General features: G+C 40.0%; 5 protein-coding genes across 9 annotated transcripts in view; 3 read left to right on the top strand and 2 right to left on the bottom strand.

Moving 5' to 3' along the window:
- Positions 1-18: 18 nt before the first annotated feature.
- LOC105287440 (presequence protease, mitochondrial) lies at positions 19-4336 on the top strand. 2 transcript variants are annotated; one of them, XM_011352985.2, is made up of 2 exons: positions 19-474; positions 937-4336. In XM_011352985.2, exon 2 carries the CDS (start codon positions 984-986, stop codon positions 4095-4097), a length of 3114 nt encoding a protein of 1037 aa, XP_011351287.2. In that variant the 5' UTR covers positions 19-474; positions 937-983; the 3' UTR covers positions 4098-4336. The 2 variants fall into 2 exon arrangements, with proteins under 2 accessions (XP_011351287.2, XP_026825594.1); XM_026969793.1 differs by lacking the exon at positions 19-474 and adding an exon at positions 489-783.
- LOC105284819 (protein RRNAD1) lies at positions 4127-6237 on the top strand. The gene is made up of 5 exons (XM_011348612.3): positions 4127-4667; positions 4750-4968; positions 5054-5633; positions 5707-5835; positions 5901-6237. The coding sequence occupies exons 1-5, from the start codon at positions 4461-4463 to the stop codon at positions 6146-6148; spliced, it is 1383 nt and encodes a 460-aa protein (XP_011346914.1). The 5' UTR covers positions 4127-4460; the 3' UTR covers positions 6149-6237.
- Positions 6238-6291: 54 nt separating this feature from the next.
- On the bottom strand, positions 6292-8021 carry LOC105284818 (mediator of RNA polymerase II transcription subunit 8). 2 transcript variants are annotated; one of them, XM_011348610.3, is made up of 6 exons: positions 7744-8020; positions 7380-7625; positions 7110-7118; positions 6719-6889; positions 6467-6584; positions 6292-6384 (listed from the first exon to the last, which is right to left on the bottom strand). In XM_011348610.3, the coding sequence occupies exons 1-6, from the start codon at positions 7906-7908 to the stop codon at positions 6308-6310; spliced, it is 786 nt and encodes a 261-aa protein (XP_011346912.1). In that variant the 5' UTR covers positions 7909-8020; the 3' UTR covers positions 6292-6307. The 2 variants fall into 2 exon arrangements, with proteins under 2 accessions (XP_011346912.1, XP_011346913.1); XM_011348611.3 differs by lacking the exon at positions 7110-7118 and having other exon boundaries at positions 7744-8021.
- A 140-nt stretch (positions 8022-8161) lies between these two features.
- On the top strand, positions 8162-10661 carry LOC105284817 (magnesium-dependent phosphatase 1). The gene is made up of 4 exons (XM_011348608.3): positions 8162-8370; positions 8507-8564; positions 8653-8874; positions 8968-10661. The coding sequence occupies exons 1-4, from the start codon at positions 8334-8336 to the stop codon at positions 9131-9133; spliced, it is 483 nt and encodes a 160-aa protein (XP_011346910.1). The 5' UTR covers positions 8162-8333; the 3' UTR covers positions 9134-10661.
- LOC105284816 (discoidin domain-containing receptor 2) overlaps positions 9899-27939 on the bottom strand; it is a 119031-nt gene continuing 100990 nt past the window's right edge. For all 3 annotated transcript variants that reach the window (XM_011348606.2, XM_011348607.2, XM_026969794.1), the window contains 5 exons: positions 27223-27332; positions 23446-23646; positions 22199-22291; positions 14947-15088; positions 9899-14805 (listed from right to left, as the gene is read on the bottom strand). In XM_011348606.2, the coding sequence (XP_011346908.1) occupies positions 14458-14805; positions 14947-15088; positions 22199-22291; positions 23446-23646; positions 27223-27332 (894 nt within the window). In that variant the 3' untranslated portion in view covers positions 9899-14457. The remainder of the gene's footprint in view (positions 14806-14946; positions 15089-22198; positions 22292-23445; positions 23647-27222; positions 27333-27939) is intronic.

Genomic DNA, 27939 nt, shown 5'->3' with positions numbered 1-27939 from the left:
ATATTGAAACTACAATAGTTTTTAAATGAGAAACGTTTAAAGCTGACCGCAATCGTCTAAAGTTCGTGCATGAATTCAGATTTTTTGTACACTTTAAATAGTTAAAAAAATTGTCAGACTCTCAAAAACCCATGTTTGTACGGATGAGGTGCCATTTTTCACATTGTACGCTAAGAATTAAAATTTGCTGATCCAATACAACTGTTCTCGCATGCGTATTATGTCAGACGCGCACGATGTTACATCACGCGCATAATTTTGAACGTATCGTACAGTTCGATGTATCGATCTATCGAGAATCGTTCGTTCAATTTAACCTTTAAACACGCCACTGTCGAGTGATGAAAGTGCAATTCAACTATTTGTTAGAAAACCTATCAACGCGAAAGATATTTGATAAACAGTTGTGCGATTGATAAGAGAATATTGCGAGTTGATCGTTATTGTTGTAACAGTAAACTGTCAGGACAGTAGGTAAGGTTACTTACGTTCACTCCGATTTGTTGGTTAGACTTTGCCGTTCCGATAATACCGGTACTTGCTTATTATCACGAATATTAAATCATTAGGAATCGTTCATTTCACTAACTGGCATTCCTAATCAATTATCCATTAATTGACGCTTTCCTTTGAGATATACTCTCTCTTAGCTTCTTTTCCTGTTTGGTTTGAATTAACATTTGAATTAATATTGTATTGCAACGTGGAATGTCTGTCAGTGATAAGTGTTCATTGTACTCGAGCTTTGTATGTAATTCGTATCCAATTATTCAAGATAAACTGGTAAGTATTGTTATACACAAGAGATTCGTTTAAGACATACCTAGTTACTCTCATATCATTTTTAGCATATAAAATTTTAGCACACAATATTTCAGCATATAAAATTAATAATCTCGAGTTTCATAAAATTAACACATGTTGCTTCATTTCCAGGTGTCATTTCGGCTTCTTGCTGGTTTGAAGCGCAACGCTGCTTCAAGATGTTGCGGTTGCTAAATTTATCAAGAAACTCGACTTTGATGCGCACATATGTGCAACAACAACACATCACACATCACACATTCCATTCATCGTCGAGTACCAGATCAAGCGGACTACATCCAAGAGGAAATCTGGTGCAAAATGAACTGGGTAGATTCAAGAAAGGCCAAATTCTTCATGGCTTTGAGGTAGACGAGGTCGCAAGGATAGACGATCTATTCCTTACTGCGGTGAGGCTAACTCACATGTCTACGGGCGCGCAGTATTTGCATTTGGCCAGGGATGACAGCAACAACGTGTTCTCCATCGGATTTCGCACGACTCCTATGGACTCTACGGGTCTACCTCATATATTGGAGCATACCACTCTGTGCGGCAGCGAACGATACCCCTGTCGAGATCCGTTCTTCAAGATGCTGAGGCGATCCCTGGCTACGTTCATGAATGCCATGACCGGCCCGGATTACACCATATATCCGTTCTCGACACAGAACCTGAAGGATTATCGCAATCTGCAGTCGGTCTATCTAGATTCCGTCTTCAAGCCAAATCTGCGAGAGCTGGACTTTCGGCAAGAGGGATGGAGGCTCGAGCATACGGACGTAAACGATAAGAACTCCCCCGTTATATTCAAAGGCGTGGTCTTCAATGAGATGAAGGGTGTCTTCAATGATAATCAGGCCATTCTGGCGGAACATCTGTTGAATTCGATCCTACCAAGCCACACGTACTCGGTGATTTCCGGTGGCGATCCCCTTGTCATACCTAGCCTGCAATACGTTGATCTTCTCAACTTCCACGGCAAGTACTATCATCCCTCCAACTCACGCTTCTACTCGTACGGGAATTTCCCGCTGGAGGACCACTTGAAATTCGTGAACGACCGATACCTTTTCCTGTCGGACAGGATAGACGCCTCTATGTCGAGAGTACCGCCAGAGACGCGGTGGAATGAAGCGAAAAAGGAACACGTTACGTGTAGACCCGATCCGCTACTGGCAGATCCTAGCAGACACGGCACCATCGCCATCGCGTACCTGTGCAACGACATAACTGACATACAGACGACTTTCGAGATGTACGTGCTGTCGCAGCTTTTGCTAAAAGGCCCGAACTCGGCATTCTACAAGTCTCTGGTCGAATCGAACATAAGTACTGGTTTTGGACCAGTCACGGGCTTCGATTCGCAGTGCAGAGATACTATGTTTGTCGTAAGCCTGCAGGGTGTGAAGCCTGAAGACTTCGAGAGGGTTGAGAACATTTTTGATAGCACCGTGGAGAACGTTATCGAGGAAGGATTCGAGAAGGATCACGTCGAGGCTGTCTTGCATGGTATTGAGCTTCAGGTGAAGCACCAAACGTCAAACTTCGGGCTGAATATTCTTTTCAATTTGACGTCGTTGTGGAATCACAACGGTGATTTAATACAGGCGCTGCGCATCAACGACGCAGTCAAGAAGCTCACGTCGCGAATGAGGGAAGACCCCAAGTACCTGCAGAGCTTGATCAAGACTTATCTCGGAGACAATAATCACAAGTTGACGTTAACGATGTCGCCCGACGAAGGATACGAGCAAAATAAAGCGCTTGCCGAGCAGAAGTTGTTGAACGAGAAATTGGAGGGACTTTCCAAGGAAGAGAGGGAGCAGATATATGTCAATGGAAAAATCTTGCTCGCCGAGCAGCAGAAGAAGGAGGACGTAGGAGTCCTACCCACATTGAAGATAGAAGATCTGAAGGCCGACGTGGACAGATACGCGACGTCCACTGTCGAGGTATCCGGAGTACCGCTTCAACTATCCGTGCAACCGACGAACGGGATTTCTTATTACCGCGGCATACTCAACACGCAGGCATTGTCGAGCGAATTGAAGCAGCTAATACCACTATTCAATTACGTAGTCGCGAAGATGGGCACGCGGAACTACGATTACAGGAGCTTCGATCAGATGATGCAGTTGAAAACCGGCGGACTAAGCTTCATGAATCACATCGCCGAGCACAAGAAGAGTGAATTGTCATACGAGGAGGGAATCCTCGTGGAGTCGTACTGCTTAGATCGCAATTCGGACGATATGTGGAAACTGTGGACAGAACTGTTCAACAACGTCAAGCTGACGGATCTCCAGAGATTCGAGACGCTCGTAAAGATGAAGGCAGCCGATCTGATCAACGGCATTTCACACGCTGGCCACATGTATGCGATGAGCAGCGCCGCTAGTCTGATCTCCCCGGTAGCTCGGGTAAAGGAGGGCCTCTCGGGATTGCAGTACGTCACGAGGATGAAGAGAATCGCGCAGATACGGGATCTGACTCCCTTGATGCACAATATGCAGGAAATAGCCGATCAAGTCCTGAGCAAGGAACACTTGCGATCGGCCATCAATTTGTCTGCGGAGCGCAAGGACGATGTTCTCGATGGTATCCGTGCGTTTTATGAGTCATTGAAGGGCCAGTCGAAAGATCCATATATCGTCAGCAGTGATCAGAGCACTGACACGATGGAAAGTGGCAATCATCACGTGCTGCCGTATACGGTGAATTATTGCTCGAAAGCTATTCTGACAGTTCCTTACACACATCCAGATTATGCGCCGCTACGTGTGCTCTCTAAATTGATCAGTTCGATATATCTGCATCCGGAAATCCGAGAGAAAGGCGGCGCTTATGGCGGAGGCGCAAAGTTGACGACGGAAGGGATCTTCTCCTTTTACTCTTACAGAGACCCAAACTCCACTCGTACCTTCGATTTGTTCGACAGGACGTACGATTTTCTAATTGGGTATCCGTTGCCTCAGAGCGACGTAGACGAAGCGAAGCTAGGAATCTTTCAGCAAATTGACGCTCCCGTGCCGCCGAGCAATCGGGGCATGACCAATTTCACACACGGCATCACGGACGATGATCTGCAAAGGCAAAGGCAGCAACTGAAAGCTGTGACAAAGGAGCAGCTTCTGCACGTAGCTGGGAAGTATCTGAAACCTGGTGGAGAAGGTGCCAGGATTGGTCGTTCGTTGATCGGACCTACAAATGTCGATATCAAGAACAGACACGCAGAAAATTGGACGGTGTTGAACCAGGAAGAGGCCGACCAAGCACGAGCCACCGAATGAATGGATGAATAGTCAAAGAATTTTTATTACTTTCGTAATGAAGTGTTTCATTCTATATTATGTTGTCATTGTTATGTGATCACTAGACGTATTCTGTAACATGTCACATGAATTTTATTTTACATGTATTAAATTAAAAATTTAAATATTGACATCACTAGTACATAGCGCTCGTTAAACGGATATGACATAATTTATGCTATTTTGTATATTAAATATATTCCATAAAAATGGGATAAGAGATCATATTGTATTTACTTAATCCCTAATTAAGTTTAAATTTCCATTCCAGCTTAAATTAAGCATTGACGTATATACGTATATAGCAAAAAGCGTAATGATTTCTCTTTCTTCTTTAATTAGATGGTTCATATGGATATTGATGCTGAAAAGAAATATTTTTTCGAAGCACTATGCTTGTTCCATGAAATGCAGTGGCTGCATAACGTACCAGTTACTGAAATTTTAACGAGAAGATCTTTAGATGCAATTCCCAAAGGATGGACAGAGCAGCTAGAGATCTTAAAAAATGAAGAACTCAATAACTTTGCGATGGGAAAGACAATAAAAGTTAGCCAAAAATCGGGAACTGCATATACAATAAATTATCGAGGCTATCAAAATGAGTTATCAACTTATTTTCTTATTTCAGGCTGAATGGCCTGATTCATTGAAAGCGTATCTTAGCAGATGTAAAGAGATCAATAGACTACCACTCGTTCCTGTACTATCTTCTGTGGAATTGCCAAAAAATTTTAGAACAGGACTCAGCCAAAAGAAACAACACGAGATAATGCATTTAGCCAATTTAGTGCACGAACAATGTACACCGCATAATATACAAACAATTATTGATTTAGGTGCAGGATTGGTAAGAAAAATTCAAGAACGCAACATGTAATCTGCCAATTTACTTATGCGTTACAGATATTTGCGATATAAAATACTTTTTTCAGGGATACGTATGCCAAATGTTGCATCACTTATACGACTACCGCGTGGTGGGTTTGGAGGAAAACGAAGAGAACGTAAACAAAGCGTGCGCTAGGCAACAGAAATTGTATCCCGAGTCGTTGACTAGAGTGAAATACATCCATTGCAAAGTGACATGCGATTCCACCGATACCATAGAATCCATTTTGCGGCGAGAGTTTCCTGACGCTACCGAAACGTGTTTAATCGGTCTGCACGCCTGCGGAGATCTCAGCATAAGCGCGTCAAGGATTTTCTGCAAAATAAAATCCGTTAAACTTTTCATTCTGATTTCCTGCTGTTATCATAAACTGTCAGTCTCGAAGAGTGTACGGATACCGTTACAAGAAAAGCAATACTTTCACAATTTCCCTACGTCCGATTGTCTGCGAGAAGTGATCGCGTTGCACGATTTTGACACGGGGCAGTTTCTAAGAGCGCCCTTTTTCCGACTAGCGTGTCAGGAATCGGCGGAGAAATGGCGCGACATGACCGAGGAGAAACATGTCGAACATTCCTTTCACGTTCTCGCCAGAGCCGTGCTCGAATTGTACTCGAAACAAAGTAGGTATCCAGGCATTACGCGTTACATTGTACGTATTTTGCGGATTAGCTAATTGCGGGAGATGTGTTTTAGATAATCTTCTTCTCAAGAAAAAGGTTCGGAAAGGCACGAGAAAGTCACAGTGTTCGAATTTCCAGACTTACTTTAAGGACTCATTAGCAAGATACGATTTAGTGCGAGATACCGATGAAAAGTTAACAGGTAACTGATAATACAATCGATACCTATTTACAAAGTTAAGTAACATCTGATTTCCTTTTATAAAGCTACCACGTTCGCGCGTGATGAATTGGAGGCGAGTATAACGCGATTATGGGAAGAACATAGTAAAAAATTAAAAGTCGTGGAAGTTTATACTGGACTGCAAATGATGCTACAGCTGCCAGCGGAATCATTGATCTTGCAAGATCGATTATGCTGGCTACGGCAACAAGGTTTGAAAGCTGTTATCGTGCCTGTGATGAACAAGTGTGTATCTCCTCGTTCGTACGCGATCGTGTCTCATAAACGATGAAACTTAATAATATATTTCGATACGTAAAACGAATTAATTGAATCGTCAAATTTGAGAATAATAATAAAATCTATATTTGGAAAATGCAATTTAAAGAGTTAGGAACATGCTAACGTTTCAATTATTAGTCATAGGAACCATACCATTTTTCTATGATTCTTATCTGTAAGGATGAATTTGCGATGCCGCTTTGATATTCGTTTTTATTGCACTTGGCGCCTTGTTCATCTGGCCCACTGAAAGATATCAGAAAAATTATTGCAATCATACAAAATTAGAAAACAAAGAACACGAGAATAATAAATAAAAAATACTCACTTGGTGGATTACCCATCGGTCCTTGTCCCGGTGTTTGCTGCTGATTGCCAGGTCTGCCCACCATCATGCTACTAGCTACTGGATTTACGCCAGTTTGCACCATTTGTATAGAATCAGACTGTAAATATAAAATGACGTACAAAATAGACATATGTTACGTACATTGATCGGATACGTTGATAATGTCAAACAGCGGGTTTTTTAAAACCTTTCCTAAAAAGATTCAAGCTTTTCCTTCGATCAGAAACTTACTTTCAAACCTTTGCCCATTCCCACAGCGGCTACAAGGGCGTGAGTGTCCGCGGTGCTGCTGGTTTGTGCCTGTGTCGCTCTGGATCCTGCCTCACTTTCCCATTCCTCGCGTGCTTTATTTGCTACGTCCCACACATGGTTCACCACCTTCGAATACTGTGTCATTTGTTTCTGAAACCCAGCAGAGGCGCAAGGAGAACTTAGTAAGTAGAGGAATCCTAACGTTCCACTCGCTAAATGGACCAATCTCTGACTGCGTAGCAAACAGAATCTCAGACACCAAACATCTATGGTTATTTATGCAGCTACGAATAGGCTTGCAACACAATATTAATCTAAGCCCAAAGCGAATGGAACTGGCAAAGCTGAAGCTTTCTGATTGGTAGCTTACATTGAACTCCTAGTTGTTGTTAGCGCGTTAACAGAAAAATAAAACATCTTCAGTTAACGTCAATGTATCTATCTCGATAGATACTATATACATACTTAATTATCATCGGATCAGAGATTATAAGTTTGAATTGTACTATAATTATAATGATTATTCTGATAATACTGATAAATATCGCCGAGGAAGATTTTCCATTGTTTTATGAAATAATTCAAAGTGGTGAATTAAAAGAGGATTATAAATGCAAAGTATTAAAAAATCATGTCTTACCTGTGAAACATCGTTGTTAACATTTGCGGCTTTGGCTTCCAGCTGCATCATTTTCTGTTCAGCTTGGGGCTCCAGTTTTGTCCTCAAGTAATCGGGAACCAAATCGTGTGCAAATGTGGGAATTCTACCCTCGGTCAATCGCAGCAAGTCCTCATCCTTCTCTGGGCTCAAGCGCAGTGGCAGAACCGTTTGATGCTTGAGATTTGGTATTTTTTCATACGCAAGAATCTTGGAGAGGCTCGTCAGCTGCATGAGTGATACAGTAACGAGCATAAATTGAAGCGATATAACGTGATTAAATATACATGCAAGAAACTATTCTACGATTCGTTATCCATTGATTACTCGAATACTGGATACGTACATGACCTGAAATAAGTGCAAAATTGTCGAGGAAATTCGGCCAATTCAAATTCTCGTATTCATGCTCCACTTTGAATATCATCGCGGCGATCGCGGTTTTTAAGTCATTCACTCGCATTATGATGGCCTCCAAGGCCGAATCCATCTGTTTCTCCTCTCGTTGCATCGTGTAATTTTGTTGGAAAATATACTCGACACCAATTTTTGCCTACTACTTCACTCGTTACCGCTAAGTGCGTTCTCTTTTCTCTCATGTCATCTCAGATTAGGTTTGGTCATGTTAGATTAGACCACGGTGGAAGAAAAGTAAGGTGAGTGACGGACCTACCTTGGCTGTGATTTTAGGGAGGTACTTCATAATTGTCCGCTAGAGGGACTGGCGGTTGAAAGAGTAGCTAGAGTCCCTAAAAGTTTTAGGGACTAAAAACTAGTGTGGTATGGATATGCGGATAGGGTTATAGTTCAGTTAACCTGACAATTGTTTACATTTTCACTCATCTAAAAAAGTTAATTATATGTCATATTATATATAATAATAATCGTTTTTGAGTCATTCTGTGGATTAAATTGTATTTCAACTAATGATCGAAAATGGAAAATAAGCCAAAAATCATTATTTTTGACTTAGGTATAGCCAATGTTGTGACACTTGTGACTGTCATGCACTTGTCAGTGCTTGACAAGTTCGATTATTGTTTTCTCTCTTTATTATGAGAAAATTTTCAATAATATCTAAATAAATAAATAAAAATATAAAATTTCAGATTATACTTTATGGCCATTTTGGGTTGACACTCATGTAGATCCTCCTTTTCGCAAAGGGTATGCACTCCAGTACAAGTAGAAATTAAGTAAAACTAAAACGCAATACTTTAATAATCCCTTAAACTTAAATTAGATAATATTTTAGAGCACGGAATGAGGTGGTAGATGCGCATGGTTACGTCGTACGATATTATACTGATGTACCCAGTGTATTGAAACAATTATCTGAAGAAGGATACGAGCTCGGTGTAGCATCACGTACGTCAGAAATAAAGGGTGCTAATCAATTATTAGAATTATTTGGCTGGAAGAAATACTTCAAGTATATTGAAATATTTCCTGCTAAAAAGGTCGCACATTTTGCTAAGTAAGTCTCGTACAAAGTTTATCATGTCATCGTACAATTTCAAACCATATATTGATCACTGCGTAACACGTTTTCTGGTTTTTGTTTCCTCAGCATTCAGAAGGAATCTCAAGTTGACTACAAAGACATGCTTTTCTTCGACGATGAGGCTAGAAATATCTTTGACATTAGTAAACTTGGAGTTCATGCCGTATTAGTTCGAGATGGTATAACTTGTTCTCTTATAGAAAATATGCTAAAAGTATTTAGTAAACAATAATTTAGATTTTTAAATTCATTGTAAATATTAATAAGCGTAGCGTACAACCATTGATTGGATATTTTTAAAGATCCACCAGTCTTATGCGTGAGTTGCGTACCTTAAAAGTTCATATTGTGATAAATATTGCTTCTAAAGGAAAAGATAATAGATAAAGTTTGTAGATGATTAGAAGAAATATGCGAAAAAAAGGTATTTCTGCTAATAAAAATTTCATTATTAGATGTAGGAAATTTTATGATCACGCTTACTGATAATTAAATAAATTGACAATAATATTGTAAATAATACAGGGAGGGTTTATGAGAGATGGTAGGATTCTCATAAAACAAAAAATCTAACTTTCTACGATCGTCTAGTACAAATAGAGTTTACCGTTACGCTTCATGGATAATAAATAATTGCACTTACAAGTTGCATGTTGTTTTTTTTTTTAATAAGATACAGGGGTGCAATTTATATAAATGATGTGTTTGGGTCTACAATGTACAAAAATTTACGACTTCTTCGGCAGAATCTGCTCATACTGCGTATGCAGCGATTAATCAAGCTGATTGAATGCGTGATTTAAAATAAGTTTAAAGTTGCTTGGAGAGTTCAATTTGTTACTCGACAGTTAAGCTGATCGTTATAGATGCGTTGACGCATTTTTCGTTATTTCTATCGAAGCAAGAATAATCAAAGAACAGTACACGTTGCACTTGACGTTTTTTTCATCAGGGATACACTTTAATTGTTATAAAGTGCCGTACATGACTAATCAGATTTTAGATGCATTATATATATATACACGGCTATATATATATATACTAATAAGTAACATATATACTTTTATGATTTGTCCCTTAATTGTCATCTTTGTATATTATATAATACAAATAATTCCTAGATCGTTGTACATTGTTACGTTATCGATTCACGCTTATGCGAAATTTACTTACATCCCGATCATTGCGATCGCTGCCTTACGACTATATTTAAAATATAGAGGTATGTTATAAATACTTATATTTATATATATATATTGTTTTTTGTTCATATATAGTCTACTTAAATCGAGTTTGTTTAAGCTTTATTACTCATAGACAATCTGCTTGATATTTACAGAGATTAGATACAAAATTATAAACAGTTCTTAGTACAAAATAATTTTATGACTATAACGATCAAGGTTCGATAGCGTAGAACAGATATGGGCAACTCACTGTGGCCGATGATCAGTTTCATTGTAGCTCTTTTGCTAGAAATTGAATAAAATTCCTTTGATTCAATTCCGCGAAAGTTTCGCGGATAATTTTGAGAAAGAAAGTATCCAAAACTATAATGCAAACCGTAGCCGAGTGTGATAACCGTGTGATATGACCGTAATCGTGTGTTGCCCCTATCTAGATAGAAAATACAACTAGATGAGCTCTCCCCAGTTTTCTCACAATTATCTGTAGACTCCTCGCAATTCCACCATAGAGGTCAACAATCAGATATATCGAAATCATATTCCGCATGTGCTTACAATAAAATAAATATTCACACAACAATTGTACATCTGTTTCGTTACCGTGACTTTTATTTGTGACGATACCACTTTGTGTACAACGCAATTAATGCTCGACATTTGCTCTTATATTATCAATCGACATTTTTCCATGTAGTATCGTTTTTTGAAAAAATAAAATTGAATTTTCTGATTTAAATGTATAATCTATGTTCTGACTAAAATGTGTAATCTAAGATTATATTTCTTTAACTTGTTTATTCGTAGCTTTCAGTTCATTAGCCATACAATTATTATTGAATAATGACTATTTCTCCAATTTCGATAATAACATTTTCCTCATTTTATTATCCTTGTAAATAATTTCTAAATTAAATACAATAATCGTATACAGCATACGTGTGCATGATATTAAGCATTTATGATTTGAATGATCATTTGATAGGGAAAATATATTAGTATTTAACAAAACATCACTATTATTGGAGTTGTAACATTTGAATGTAATCTGAAAATATATAATTAATAGTTTGCACAAATTATTTCCAACTTGTTTCCGGTTAGAATCAAGTTTGTTTTACGAAGATCGTGATCATGCATCTGAAGTGATTATAAAATGCCAATTTAGTTAATTGCAAAGTTGCGATTGGTGTTAAGTATATTTCCTAAATTCCGAGGCAAGCGTGATTGTCGATTATACATGTCTAAAAATATGTATTAAAGAAATCAACAACATTTGTATGAATACTTAATGCTTTTAAACATGATACTTCACACTGATCTAGCGTATTTTTTCGTATTTCACAATAGCCAAACAAAATATATGATTATTACTTGTCTCATATATTGTGACTCTGGACAGTTACAGTTCTCGGTGATGCCATTGGCAGAGCTCGAATTACGTCCGTAAAGGATATAATTAACCATCACTGGAAAAAGGGCACGCTAGGTAGAAGATCTAGATTATAATAGCGAATATTTACATAGAGAAAGGATTAAGTATGTTCCATATGCATTCTACTTCACATTACTATCTCATTTCGTTAACGTGCAATTTAACAACATGGATTTCGTAGCTAGAGCAGCTGCATCTTCGATGTGAAGCAGTTAAATTCTAATGAGGCATCCATCGTGTTCCTCAACAGTTGTTATACCTTGTGTCAAGTTTCTATTATGAGAACTTAAATATTTTATATCTGAATTGTGATGTAATTTACGAAAGAAGGTATACTGGAATAATCCTTTCGCTATGGAGATTTTCGAATTGATAGGTACAAATAGGTACGTAGAAATATATTAAATTATCACATGAGTAGACAAGTAAGTTACTCGTTAGCAGTAAGGGGCAACAATATAGCCAAAGGCAGCGTTATGCTTATATTGGCGAATCTAAACGCAACTACAATTCGTTCTCTATTCTCGTCTAAAAGTAATGGCAGTCTGCGTTGGACTAAAAATGTATCGATAATAGGTATTATTGTTTCAACTCAGTCACAACCAGTGCGAAAAATCGATTGGCCAAAGTTTCGCGACGGCACGAAATTATATGTCTGTCGATCTGATACTTATGTGCAAATGTAAATGACGCACTTAATTACGCTTAATTAACGTGTAGTCGATCGACTATCGCTATCTACTTCCGGCAAGATGAAAAATTGGTATTGCCTATATCTTTATTACCCCGTAACGTTCGTGCATGCGAACTCGCATTGACCACAACAAATTTTCTCTTTACCTCTTCGCCTTACACGTTTTTCAGTGACATAGAAGCAATTCCAGTTACGTTTAAATTCAACGCGTGTATTTTAACTACGCATGGCTATACTTCCGTATCATCTACTCCTTACGCGGTACGTTACGTTAATTTATATAAATAGTATTTTAATGATATAACGGTAACATCGCCTATCCGCTAAATATCGCTCAAGTTACGATACGATTCATCTGATATTACATAAATACGTGGAACTTAAACTCGAGTACGCGAGCAATTCTTAACTTCGAAGTATTTAAGAGTGATTACGACTAGTCCTCCTCTGTCATTCGCGTCTTCCTCTTCACTTTATAAGAAAAAACATTCCAGATATGTTGAACCTTTTCGTCCACCTCCGATTACCTCAGATACGAACATTTTATCGGAAGCTAAACAATTTCACATTAATACAAAATTGCAAGCAATTGCCATTTCAGAGACAATTCGATTTTCTCGTCCGCCTAACTTTAGCCACCATTTCCGAAAAATGCAGTAATAACGTTCCTTACTACGATACGTCTATATGTACAATATTCTAATTTCATTGATCCCGCCTATCATATTAAGTTACAATTATGATGTGTCATAGTCATGATAGGTAATCTATTACTGTTTCTTTCGACGCAGTACAGATAAAACATTACCCTCCGTTTATTTGCGCTTATGGCTTATGATATATTCGTCTAGTTACGATATTAACGAGTTCCACATCCACATACAAACTGTTAACTTGTGATTGTAATAATGACACCGTCCGAATAAATATTTAATATCGAGAAATCTTCGCAGTCGTTCGACCGCTATTTCAAGCTATTTAATGCTCCGGTATGTCGCACGGATTTATATTTAGGTGTAAACAAAACTAGCGTTTAAAGGATGGCTAATTTCCCCACGTGATCAGACGTAACGTTGCTACATATTAGTACGTAGTATATGATAATCATTTCGCGATATGTCTCATGACGATAAAGAATTCCGCCGCGATGCAAATCACACGTAGATTCGTTTCACAAATAGATCCACAATATCAGTATACGTTGAAAGAGAGCAAAAGAGAGAGTGATGGAAGGAGGGAGAAATACGTTCACCCACACGTTCACGGATACACCCAGTTATAATGTTTTACGATTAACGCGAACAGTTGCCGTAGCATCTAAAATCGTAGCTGCTATATTGCCGTCGATGTGATTCAGATTTTTCATGAAATCCTTTATCGAAATGATATAATTCCGAAGGAACCCTAAAATAACAATCTGCGCAATCGCCACAGATGTCCATTCGTGTAGGAATGTTCACAGCTGCATTACAATTATACGATATTGCTCCTAATCTCCCGACGACTACGAGAGGACCTTCCTCAGTTTCGCGATCTTACAATTTACCTTCCCCAACGGCGTACGAAATTTGTTTCCGCGGAGCGGAGCTACCTACGACGGGCAAGTTTCCGATTGTCGTACTCACAGATTCACGTCCGTCTTTGTCTCTCTTTTTTATTATTCGACATTTCTACGCTTATTTCGGGTACAGATTGTCGCACGATGTTTTCGCACGTTGTGATCCGGCGTCGTGAATACACGCTGAGATCCGACGCCGTACTTTCGCGACGTGCCACAAATCGATAAGATACTTCTTCACGCGCGGACACTTTCGCTACTAAAAATTTCAGAGATCAGTCGTATTCAAGCGACAACTCGGATTCGTATCCCGGCATTGAAAGAGTTCCAAGACTCGACTCGCGCTCTTACTCTTCTACCTATACTAACGTTTATTTCTTGCCCGCTACTACTCGTTGTCCAGAAGGTATATCGAGACGAAATTGCAGGACGATCGATACCCGTCAAGTCCAAATCCCAGCCCCGTTTCGTTGACAGGCAATACAATTCCATCGTTGTACTCACTTCGATGTTACATATCAGCTCCCCGGCCACGCTCTCATCATCCTTCCTCTTTCATTTATTCACTCATCCTCGCAGTTGTCCGTCATTACACAATCGCCGATCCATAGCAGAACTGAACTAGTTCCCGATTTGCGGGATGACTATTAAGAACGTCGTACTCGTTCAAGTTGGGGGCTCAATATCAGGATGTTGGAGCGTATCCAAGATTTTTCCGTTGCAGAAAGAGCGATATTTCACGGAAGGTCGGTCTCTCGTTCTCCTCTCGTCGCCAGCACTCGAGCATCAAATCGTAGATGTCCTTGGACGAGGCAGTGGGCCGTGGTAGATAGTCGAAGCCATTCCCAGAATCTTCCTTGCAACTGTCTTCAGGATTGTCATTGCTGCATTCAGTGGCATGATGGAGTTGCTGCAGGCTCTGCACCACCTCCTCGTCGGACAGGTGTTCATAAGGGACACGCCTACCAAGGTTCAAGATCTCCCAAAGAGTCACTGCGAAAGCCCATACGTCGCTCTTGGTCGTGTATTTTCCCTGCAAATTTCAAATCGAGATAATAAGAATCCAAGAAAGCTGCGACGATGTTATTGCAGTTTTCTAATCCGAAAATTATAAATAAATTGTCATATTAATTCGAGATTTATATCGTGGAAACAAAATAATTGGGTTACTTACCAGAAATATTGACTCCCAAGCCATCCATCGTACTGGCAACGGCATAGTTCCATCAACTTTGTAGTAGTCGCAGGCATACAGTTCATTATCCGTACCAAAGTCCGAGATTTTGATATGATAAGCTTTCCCGACCAGACAATTCCTGTAAACAAAATTTTCGTGTTCGGAGAATGCAAATTATTTTCTCTGTAATATAATACTGTATTGCAAAATGCATCCCTTATGTCTGCTTTTACTAGATGGCACGTAAAAGTAGTAGAAATAATAAGGATTTTCCTTAAAATAATGAATTAGAAGTTCATTTTTAATTTATTTCGCATGATTTTTTTAAGTTTTTAAAATAAGTAGATAAAAATTAACTAGAATCTGAATTAATTCAATGGAATTATTAACAATAATTTACCTCTTTTTTGATTTTAGTTAAGTTAAAATTTTATAATTTAAGTTTTGTTGAAGTTAAAAGTTAACTCGGTAAAAAATTTAATTTATTTCTAAATTTAATCTGAAGTCGAAATTAAGTATTTAAGTACTATTTGCGGATTATTAATTTATATGTCGAATATTCAATCGCTCAGAGAATAATTATGTATTATCGGCTAGATAGATTGAATACTTTTCCAAGCACGGCTCGCGCCTGAAATGAAAGATGCGCAGTCAGATTGATCTCTCGTCGGTACGTGGAGCGCATTGTGCGCCCGCCAATCTGCATACGCGTACGCATTCTGTGCATGGCAGTCAACCGGAAGCGAGAATGGTTGTCTACATGCAACATTTGCTCGCGTATGTGGTTGCGCTACGTTTCCTGCCCAAGCACACAGGGGGGCATGCAATTGTACCTGACGCGTGAATAAACTTTGTCTGCGTCGGATTGCCGTTCAACTATCATCGCAAATCGTTTCTTATAAGAAGGCAAGATACTAATATCAAGAAGAATATTCTATGATAATTGCAGAAATAGCAGCAGATTTTAATCTTGTTAATCTATATATATATATATATACAGGGTGTCCCGGGTTTTAACCGACAAACTGCGGGAGCATATTCTACTAGTGGAAATAAAAAAAATTCTTATATCGAGTTTGCTTAGAAATGCTTTATTACAAAGTTATAAACCAATATTGAAAAGAAATATGAGATAAGTAACAACGGAACATAGTGTAGAATTTGGAAGGTCGAAGATATTTATGTTATGTGTATTCACATGTATTCATGTTCACTATGTTGAAACGATTCAGTACGATTCTCATCAATGATATTATGGACAGATGAAGCGACCTTTACAAGACGAGGCATATTCAATTCTCATAATAGCCATGTATGGGCTCATAATAATCCACATACTACCAGACAAAGAAACTTTCAACACGAATTTCGATGTAATGTTTGGATGGGTATGCTTCATGACCGGCTTATTGGTCCGTTCTTTTTACCTGACCGATTGAACGGAGAATCTTTTCGAAGATTCCTATCAAACGATTTACCAATTTTGATGGAAAATGTGCCACTGCAGTTTCGCCAAAACAGCTGGATACAGTTAGACGGTTGTCCATCGCACTATGCTAGACAAGTTAGAAACTGGTTAGATGAACATTATGCTCATAGGTGGATTGGTCGAGGAGGACCGGTTTTCTGGCCTCCAAGATCGCCCGATTTAACGCCTCTTGATTTTTATTTATGGGGAACTTTAAAAAATAAAGTTTACAGTACAGAAGTAATCTCGCTTGAAGATTTAAAGCAACGAATTACTAATTCAGTTACTGAGATGCAACAAAATTTTCAGGAATGTCGTACTGTAACAAATTCTGTACTACGTCGATGTCTAGCTTGTATCGATGTGCAAGGACAACATTTTGAAATGCGTCACTAAATCATTGCGTAGATAATTTTTATTTTTGTGAAAAAATCCGTTGTTACTTATCTCATATTTCTTTTCAATATTGGTTTATAACTTTGTAATAAAGCATTTCTAAGCAAACTCGATATAAGAATTTTTTCTTATTTCCACTAGTAGAATATGCTCCCGCAGTTTGTCGGTTAAAACCCGGGACACCCTGTATATAAGCCAAATACTACTCACTCACTCACTCACTGACTCATCAACGTGCAGCCCGAACCACTGCACCTATTGACTTGAAATTTTAAGGGTATATTACTACTATCACGTAGGTGCTCACTAAGGGAGGGTTTTCCGAAATTCCACCCCTAACGGGTGAGAAGGGATAAAATGTGTTTTTATTTAATTCTACACATAAATATCGCGGGCGAAGCCGGGACGGGGGATGCTAGTATACCTATATGAAGCGTGAAAAATAGATTGGTGTTTTATCCATTTCTATATAATAATCAGTTTTAATTTAAATATTTAAACTTAAGTATCTTGAAAGTGCTGTCATCAATGTTTTCAATTTTTTAATTTTTTGTTAATTAATTTAATTAGCATTAAATTAATTTGCATATCTAGTGAATATTTAATCCAACGTGTGTTATATATTATACATATATGTTAATATATTATTTAGTTATGTAGTTAGAATACAGTTATTTAATTTTATCACGAGTACGTCTAATTCATCTGTTCGTCCTTTGAGCAAGTTTAAGCAAGGGAATATATATTCGAGCATTCTCTGAGGAGAACTTAGAGGCGGCGGATTCATACAACTCTGTTCAAAGCGCCAGACATTGACCAACTCGCTTTAAAGACGAACTAATCTTCGCTATCTGAGAGGCGACTAGCTAAACGTTATCCAAGGAGCAAGGGTATGGAATAGATAGAATCAATTAATTTCGCCGGTGGAACAAAGCTCCAATTTGGCGGTAGAACCTGGTTAATTAGGGGCGCTTTATCGATCATTGCTATTGGCTACTTCGCCATCGGGCCACTGCGTCGATGGGGTTGACCCCGGTCCTCTCTATGCTGCAGAGTACGACAGTAATGCAATAATCCACGTTCACGCCTCGCATTGAAGCTGTTTCAGTATAAATCAAACATGATGATCTCTCCATAATTTGGTCGTTTGAATTTTGCTTTCATTAATTTCTAAAATAATGATTGACACGCGAAGTACGTTTGGCGCGAGACCTAAAAACCTATTATTATTAATAAATATTTTCAATATTATTTTCATATTTTAGTGTCATAGTTTATCTGCTATTTATCCACCATTTATATTATAAATAAATATATATATATATTTATTTATAATATAAATATATATTATAAAATATATATATTTATTTATATATTTTCTACTATTTTAATAGAAAAGAATTCAAATTTAGAATAGTATTGAAAGGTAGGAGAAGATATTGATAAATATATAATAGCTGTGCTTGCTACATTACAAATATGAAAAAGAAAGATTATGAAAAAATAGACAAGCTAAACTCAGGCTATAAGAACATGAGGAAACGCTTTCTTCGCATCTGTAATCGAAATCGGAACAAGGATAGGCTTTCTTGCTAGTAATGTCTACATTCAGCCCGCGACGACTTCTTCGATGAATAAGGAGAATCGCCCCTGTCATTGTGCAAGTTGCAAGTTGAAGTTAAACTCGAAATCACTTGGCCGTTTGATGGAGGCTTCAGTGCTATTGTCGATAGGAACAGAAACGTTAAGTGTACTTGTCCGATCGGCACGGCTGTATAATTGAAGTCGAGGTTCGAACGTATCGACATTGAAGTCGAACGTTCGATCACACAAGTTAGATTGAAAGTTGAATATTGGATATGTTCTCGTTCTAAAAGAAACAAATGGCGCCGATCAAAGTAGAAAGAGCAAGAATAAGGCGAAGAAGTAAGCGTGCAGGAGCAAAGCCGTTCTTTGAATTTTTAACCAGTTATTCGAGCACGTAAGCTCTCGGACTTCAGCGGATGAGGCCCTTACACGTAGTCTTCAGTATCCTCAGGGGTGGATAAGGAGAATCATGGCCTTCTCTGTCTCACGAAGTTGTATTCTAGAACTAGGGGTCAGTGAGACCGGATGACTGTTACGAGTTAAACGTGCACGGAAGTTTCGACGTTGGAGTTTGACTGTACTTGTTGCAAAGAGAAAGCAGTTGCAAGAATGATAAAGTATGGATGAGAATATTTTCGGATCTTTCAACGAAGGTTTAAACAAAACCTTCTGTTCGTAACAAAGTGTAAATGATGATATCAAATTTGCAATCTTTATTTATATTTTAACGAGATTAAATTGTTGCATTCAATTGATACTAACATAGTTGAATACAACATTTTAAATGTAAAAATCGATAGTAAAAGAAGCATTCCTTCTAATATTAAGTACCATTTACACTGACATTGCAACGAAGTAAACGAAAGAAAACTTGTCCGCTACATTTGCGATTCAAAATAGGATGAAGGAAATCTCTTTTACCGGAATACGAAATATCTAAATACGGAAATACAGGCTTTTTGCTATTCCTGTTTCTTGAACATACGTACATTTAACTATCACATCAATGCCGCCATTAACAAAATAATATTATCAGCGAGCTGTACAGTGAGATTTTGCTTTAGTGCACGTACAATACTTATCCTTATATCTTTTCCGATTGAACAAACACTCGTATGCGAATCCACTGTCCTTTCCACCCTTAAAGCATTACATGCACCTATTGATCCTCTTTGCTCGCTTACGTCCTTTTTCCATTCGAACCAATTGAATTGCATTACCGTTTGATCAGCAATCGATCCCTTCTTTTTCACTTGGCTCGGTTCCGACAATGACTCTATAGCTACACCGTGCACTCGCGAATGAAATAAGAGGCAAGATTGGCAGTTTGTATCGGGCGAGGAGTCTACGGAATATCCCCAATCTCCGACCAAGCGATTCTCGATTCCATTTAAACTTCATAGTTAAGAATCCTTTACTAAGTTCGATTTGAATGAATAAAAATATGTCGGCCTTTTCCATTTATCGTAGCAGATAAATCGTGCATAGAGGTCGGTCTGATAGAAAGAGCAAAAATGCATTTCGAAAGTATCGCGTACGCACCATTGATATCCGCAATGTCCATTTCTCTTTTGACACCGCCAGTCACGAAGAATTTATGCCCCACGGTGGAATTCCCATACGGTCGCGTATTTCACTGAAAATCGTCGGTTCGTCACGCTGACGTGTGCCATCAAAGTGGAAGTTCAGCGGTGCCATTAAATTCTGATTAAATTTTGATTAAATCCTGGCGCCCGGCACAAAAGGCATCGATCTATTTGGAACGCGATCGAATCGTATCGCCCTTTTTTTCTCACAAAAGCACAGAGAAGGATAACGTGCCGCGGTTTTGATACGAGTGTCACTAAAATTTTATAAAGCTGCGGTGCTTGTTAAAAATTTCACTAAAGTATCATGACCGCAGCAATCTCAAATCACAAATGTGACATTCCACTTTCTCTGATTTCCAACATAATCTGAAATTTGTTACGTTATTATCTAGTATTTTGAAAATGTTAACAACAACGTGGAAATATGTGCAATATAAACAAAGTATGTGAGACAAAGAGGCAACGCTAACGAAAAAATAAAACCCCTCTTTTCGATGATACGTATTCCTGCAATCGGCAGGCGAAAGTATGTCAAAAGCCTTTATATACAAGAAATACTGACAAAGCTGCAATTACCTTTGCAGGAAGTGTCTCTTGCCATACCATTAAGATTTATGAGCAAGCGTTTGAGAGACACTGTCCAGCCGGAAACTAGGTCCCACGTGCTGTGAGAGCTCGGTGGTTTGCACGAATGTACGCGTACGTGTGTACGGAAGATATACATATATGCACATATGTGCATCTAAACGTCCTATCGATTCGGCAAGATGGCTATTGCATTTCAATAACAGCCACATGGATGGACTTTGTTTCATACGGGGTGTATTTTGTATTTGCGAATCGACGATCATCAGTACTAGACATTATATAGACATGTTATATTGCTGGAAAATTATTATGGGAATTTATCGGTACACTAAATGTGTAATTTAAGTTTCTTATTTGAAGAAAAGATGCCTTGGAAAGAAAATCGAGCGTAAATGTGACGCAAATATTCGGCAACTACATGGGACTCAGAAAGGTGGTTATTGTGCGCTTCAAGTCGCGCGCACGCTTTGAGGTTGCTCCTGCAGAGAACCCGAACGAATCACCGCTAGTAGTAGCCTGCAAGAGACACAATGCGGGAAGCTGATCCAGATAGTTGCGACGATTGGATGTGACTGGATAGAAAAAGAAAAACATTGGAGCTCTCTTCCGCCGATACATTGAAGCTGCACCATCATTCACTGCAGAAATGAGTTGCTTGCTCCTCTCGCAGCATTCCTCGTGACGATTCACTAACAAATCGTTGATTTCCCATGCGGTTCTCGGCTCCGTTTGTTTTGGGGCTTATGGAAATGCACTACGGGGGCAGTATAATTCAATTTCATCCTGAGAGTGTAGCGCAGGGGGAATCGATATCGGTGCCCCGTTCCGTTTTAACGGCTGCATCGAGTTCCCGGCATAGCAAAAGCCTCGCTCTTCGTATGTGTATGCACATCTCTGAGTACAGCCACATGCCACAATAAGAACATTTCAGTCTCAGTTATTAGTCTGTATCAATTAAAGTGGACGACGCAATCTCAAACAAGATTGAAGGGCATCCGTCGAAGGATAATTTTGGTTTGCGACGACTAAAGGCGATCTAAAGTTGACAGACCGGGCGGAGTTATCTTGTCAGTCGATGAAGCGGAAAGCGAAATGGAGAAAAATACATCGGACGGCCGAGTGAGTTTAACGTCGGGGAAATAAATCAAGAGCAGCCGGATCCATTTATTCTTTCCGCAATAACGTAAAAACTATGTTGCGACATTCACGCCGCGCCGTGCTGCCTCCGTGTGTGACCGCAGTCGGCTTTCGAAATTACTTTTCAATAAATTTCAATTTGTTTCGTGACAACTGGGAATTATAATTCAATCTGCATGAAAGTGTTTCCTTTGCATCGTAACAACCAGAGATTCTTTTTTCACGTTACATCCCCTTGGCATGCAACGTGCTTGTACGAAGAAAAGTTTCACGTTCACATTTGCATTCAAATCTCCGTTACTTTTATTTAATTTAAGGGAAAATTAACGTTACACGTCTTTTGAAAATGATAAAGGTTTGAATGTGTGATGAATATACCAATCAAGGATGATGGTAATCGCGTGCTCGTTGACGTTCGTCTATCCCCGGGAGATGAAAGCAAATGCGCGAGAGATTCGTTTCGGCAAAGTCTCGTTGTACTCACCTAGTAGCCAGATCCCGGTGAACGAAGTTCAGGTTCTCCAGATACCGCATGCCCGACGCGATCTGCGCTGCCATGTAGATGAGACAGTTGAAACTGAAACGACGACGAAATGGCGTGAGTTTCCTGCGACGAAGTTAAGGTGTTCGCACTTGCGAATCCTCCCGACCACCGTCGCCGGCGGGAGTCGAAGGGATTTCTCCAAGGTGTAGGTCGACGGGAATCGGGGGTTGTGTCAGGGCTGGTGCGTCGCTCACGATTAATAAACGCGTCAAACTCGCGCCGGAGAAACTTATTGCGTGTTAACTCTAGCGACGGCAGTTCGTCGGGAATGAAACCGAGCTCCGACTCGTTAGAGACGATTGCGCCATTTCGAGAGCCGTAATCTCGAATACTTTAAGCTCGCTAATAACGGCACATTATGATATGCTCGCACAGTCGCATTTATATTGCGCCGCCAACATTGTACAAGAATTATAAACTGTAAAATAATATTAAATCAATCAAGAATTCTTTTCAGTTTCTGCGCTGATTGATACGACAAAATTATCATGGTACATACATTCACTGAATGTTTTACTGCTGCCACGCGAAAATCCGTAATGTGCCAATTAGGATTTATAATCCTCATGATTTCTGGTAATTGCCGTAAAAACGGACAGAGGGTTTTCCAAACGCGAGATAGCGAGCGAAGTAATCGCCGCGTCATTTAGCGCTGCGCGTTCTCATATAACATTCAAAAATCTTTACAAGTTGATCAAGTATATATATTTTTTTTGACAAAGCGGTATTGCTTTTCAATTCACGCAGTGCCCCATACTCGGTGACTTTTTACCAATTTTATTTGCTAAAGGTACTCCAATTTGATATTTTTTGAAGATACTGTATTGCTTTTATTTGGGCACGTTCAATTTCCGTTACGCGAAACATCCTGCGCGCGTGCCATTTTTTCGGAAAAACGACAGCGAATGTTTTAATAAACACTGCTCTTTCGCTGTATCAATGAAATAACAAGTCGGCAGAAAATAATTGAAGGCGATATATTGCATTGCATTCTCTCGATCAGAAAACATGGAAATGTAATCATTTTCACATTTTCTGGAGTTAACTTAAATTAACAATCACTGGTTAATAAACTCTTCGTCAATTTGAAGAATTTCAAGGGAAACGATGCAGCGGGAGAATTGTGCCGGGTCTTGAATATAATCCACGGTAATGATTAATGTCGGAATGTGTCAGTGCAAAGTTACCTAAGTGTCTTGACGCCAATCGGCATGGAATGTGCGTCCTCGGCAGTGATATGCGTCTTGAGAAACTGACAGAGATCCCCGTGCTCCAGGTATTCCATCACCACGCAGTATGGTTCCTCGCGATAACAGGCGCCTAGAACGCGAGCAATATTGCGATCCTCCAGAGCAGCCAGAATCCTCACGTCTCTTTGGAAGTCTAACCTGTTCAGGATCAGTTGTTCGATGAGTTATCACAAGCGGGCGTAATTCATTCGCAGATTCTGCGAGAATTCCCGAAAATAGAGAAAGCCTGAGATTACGTCTTCCATCTGTAGCAAATGTGCACATGGTAACCGTTTACATGTCACGTCGTAGTTGCCATAATCGCATAGACCAGATATTCGACTCTAATTGCGCGGCGAACTTTAATATGGGGATTCTTTAAAATACGTACCTAAAATATATATATCCCATACAGCACAAGATCGTTCTATGATCATTCATAGAATAATATCGGAGAATGTTTAGAATATTCTCATATAATGCTTCAGAGTTTCTGTGAACCTTCCATGGAACATTTGAAGTAGACAAAAACTCATATTCTCTGAATGTTCTATAAATATTCTGTAGCATATTCTATGAACATTTTGCGTATGTTATGGACTGTCTCTATATATAGGATATTCTAGGAATATTGTGGAAAATATTATAAGAAATAAAATATTATAAGAATATTCATTGAAATATCATTAGAATATTCTGAGTACTTACCAAATAACATACCAATAACATTTAGAACATTCGTGGAACTGTTTATGAATATTCTTTTCGAATATTCTCAGAATATATGGAAATTATGTTGTTAGAATATTCTCCGAATATTTTTTGCTGTATGGGATACTAGGGAAAAGCCTGTTTACGCCAGGCTTTTAATTAAAGATTTCAAGAATTTTTCCATTACCTGGGGGTGAACCCCTATCACCATGAGAAATTTGGTGTTTCTAGCATGTCGGGAAGTACCCGATCAATTCAACGACAGACAGAATAGGGATTTTATATGTATAGATATATATATTTTATATATACGACTCCAACCTCCCCTTAAGTGGAAAGTAAATTCGATACCGTTCCAAAGCGACGAGAATCATCGACGTAATGACTCTTGTATCTCGTTGCGCGCTCTCTGCACTACGGTCCCGGTGCCGATATTAACGACGCGACGTCCGACGAGCACCGTCTGCATCGTTGGATCGCGACGTATTCCCGGATAAAGGAAGCGCTTCCCAGCGCCGCGAGCACATGTGCACGTCGCGTCGGCCGACGCGCGTTTCCACGCAGCGTCGTTACCGCGGGTTTACTTACGATCGACTTGGTAATGGCACTCTCGCGTGATAGCTTAATGCGACCGTTAACAAAACTACGGCGACTCCGAGTATCGATTCGCCGTAAACTACGAATCCTCTTGGCGCGGGCGATCGTCTCGCGCGGCATCTCCGGGCTCGGCGTGGGCGAAGGGTCCTGTTATTGGTCGCCGTATGCAAACTAGCCTGCTTAACGTCGTCACCGGCCGGCTAATGACGCATGAAAGTCCGTATTCGCGTGATTTTACGGCGCTTTTCACTGAGAAAATCAATGCAACGTTGGTGCGCACTCGAAGCAATTCGAACGGATGTAAAGTTCGAAGCGGATCGAGCACAGTTGAACGAGCGCGTCATTTTATAATACAGCGCTAGGTCGCGTCACGCGCTGCAGCATGCGAGATACCGCGCGTCACGCATAAAACATTTCTTATCTGTCGTCAGCACGATCTCCTCCGATGCGGCCAAACGGTAGTCTCGCCAGCGAGCACTCTCCTGTTGCAGTTTCCTCATTTATAATCGCGCGGGGGGGGAGGGGGATCCTGATGGCTGCGCGCTACTTTGCCATGATGTCGTCGAGAGACGAGGTAAAAGCGACAACCATTGAAAAGAATCAAATATGCAGATATATGCGTAAATTAAAATAGAATTAATTGTGCATGGTATAATAAGCATGTACAGGTACAGAGGATTTTTTTCTCGTGGACTCGGCGTTTCGGATAAGACGCGCCGAACGACTGCAGTCACGAGATGCCATTAGTCATCCGCGCGATAGGGGACTTGTTGCGTGAGCGGACGCCGAAGATTCGCGGTGCTCCGATCTTTCGGCGCTCACGCGAGATAAAGGATGACGAGCCTCGGAGCCTCGGCGAGGCTGCGTGCCCCGCATCGATATACTAGAGATCACGGAATTATCGCGATTGTTCTTGTCCATGGATTATCTCACCCCCGCGCGTTTGGAAATTGATCTTCTCTCGGCGGAACTATACCAAGATAAAGTACCGAATCGAGCTTCAAGTGTGTTCTAACGTGATCGAAGAGAGAAGTAACGGAGAGAGTCTCGGAGAATGAAGATTGGCGGAACAACGTGTATGTATTCGACAATACGAGCAATCTTTGAAAAATCTTCGCAACCTGTTGGCCAGAGATCGGTAAGAGATCGAAGACTTCGTTCTTATATAATGAAATATAAGTAAGAGATGAGAGAGAGAGAGAGAGAGAGAGAGAGAGAGAGGGGAGAAGAGGGAGAGAGAGAGAGAGAGAGAGTACATTAGTAAATTACTTTTGTAAGATATTTGTGCGATTACTTGCGCGACACGTTCCGCTATTGGAGACCATCACGGAATGCCGCAGCGCAATTCCGCGCGCAAGTAGGTACAGTCGTGCGCGCTAAATCAGCCAAATTGCTCGCTATTCTACCTCGCATCGTCTCGCAGACGTCCGACAGATTACTCCGTGGATGAAGTCGACGAAATTCCTCTTTGGCCGCGACGCCAGAATTTGCCGAGCGTAACGGGCGACGGGCGGTGCGGCATCCAATGGGAGGATCGTCGATTTTCGTCGCTGTTCGTCGGAAGGAAGCTTTGTCATCTTCGCTACGAAATCTCCCGCCCGTTCCGCGTGTCGGGCTAGAGCGCGCGCGCCAAAGTCCCCCTGATATCCTATCTCCCGGTCATTGTATGCAAATCCGTTCCATTCGTGGAATCAAACTGGCCTTTTTCTGATGTCTGACGCGATAACCGCGAGAACGATCGTCCGAGAACGGCATATCCGTACGTCTCGCCGCCGCGGGGCTTCCTTGGCGAACGTCGCATGCGTTTGCCTGGGAAATCTAGACAAGAATCTCTCTCTCTCTCTCTCTCTCTCTCTCTCTCTTCAAATTCGATCTATTGTCCCGAAAATGGACCCTATCCCATCCTAACACTGTGCATAATTTATATTATTTGGTGTGTTTATATTTTGTGTGTGCGAATTTTATTCTCATCTAACGACACATAGATTTCCATGGCGCAAAACAAGCAATATCAATACGAAAGGCGATGCTGTTGATCAATTTAGAAAGATTGTATTCTACGCTAGACCGATGCATAAATGTGTTGGGTTTTGATATACATTTTCACGTGGTACTTTGCAATCGATTTGCCTTGCGCGGTACTATAGAATGGTGCCTTATCCGTCTTGCCATCGGTCGTCAGCTATCGACTTTATCCGAAAGCGGGGTAGCTCATGATCTATCGATCAACATGGGAACGGACGCTGCATAAAATTGCGGACGTAACCAAATAGCAACGTAGAAGCACGTCCCCACGTGGCTGTAAAAGGTTTATCGTTGTAGACGCAGAGGAAACGGGTTAACGGAAGGCATGCATGCTCAATCGAGCATCGCCATAACGAAACAGAATGCAAATTGCGGCTTCCATATAGACGCGTATATACTCACTTTTCCTTCTCGCTGGCTTCCGGTAGTAAAAACTTGACGGCGACGAGTCGCTTGCCGAGGGTAGTGGTCGTTCCATATTCCGGAATCCCTTCAGCTTCCGCCACGTATACCTTTATATACACAACTTGTTTGAATTGTATTATGTTATGTGCATAGAAACTAACATGGCCAGAGTAAATTCAGCAGAAAAATTCGATAATTTATTTCGGCAAATCTCGTTGTACGTAAATTTGCATATGTCTCACTTTTAGAGCATTTATAATTACTATTTAACACAGAAGGAGGGTAATAGTATACTTTGACGTGGTATCTTTTACTGCGCAATTTACAAACGTATTCTTTAACTTAACAAGAGTGTCACAAATTCTTTGTAATGTAAAAAATTTAAGTAAATGTAAACTAAAAAATTCTTATAGCTCTCCATCACGTTATGGAAGAATGTATTTTGCAAGGGTAGCTTGCAATATTCATTTTGGTCTATGCAATATTATTGTTCTTCTACTTCAGCATGAAGGAGTATTCTTTTCATTAACCGGAAGAACGTAAAAATACACTCTCCGAGAGAACCTTCTCAATTTTAATTCTAGTCTCCCGAGTGAGAACCGTGATCGCATGAATCATGTAGCAACGGTCGCATCTTTCCGCGATACTACGCGTAAGGAATTTGACGATTTTCCGTCGACCTCGCACGAGGATGATTAATATCGACCAGGGCGA

The sequence above is a fragment of the Ooceraea biroi genome, chromosome 5 (assembly GCF_003672135.1).
Source record: "Ooceraea biroi isolate clonal line C1 chromosome 5, Obir_v5.4, whole genome shotgun sequence".
Classification (NCBI taxonomy): domain Eukaryota; kingdom Metazoa; phylum Arthropoda; class Insecta; order Hymenoptera; family Formicidae; genus Ooceraea; species Ooceraea biroi.
The sequence above is the reverse complement of the archived record's forward strand: the minus strand, read 5'-3'. Positions and strand labels throughout refer to the sequence as shown.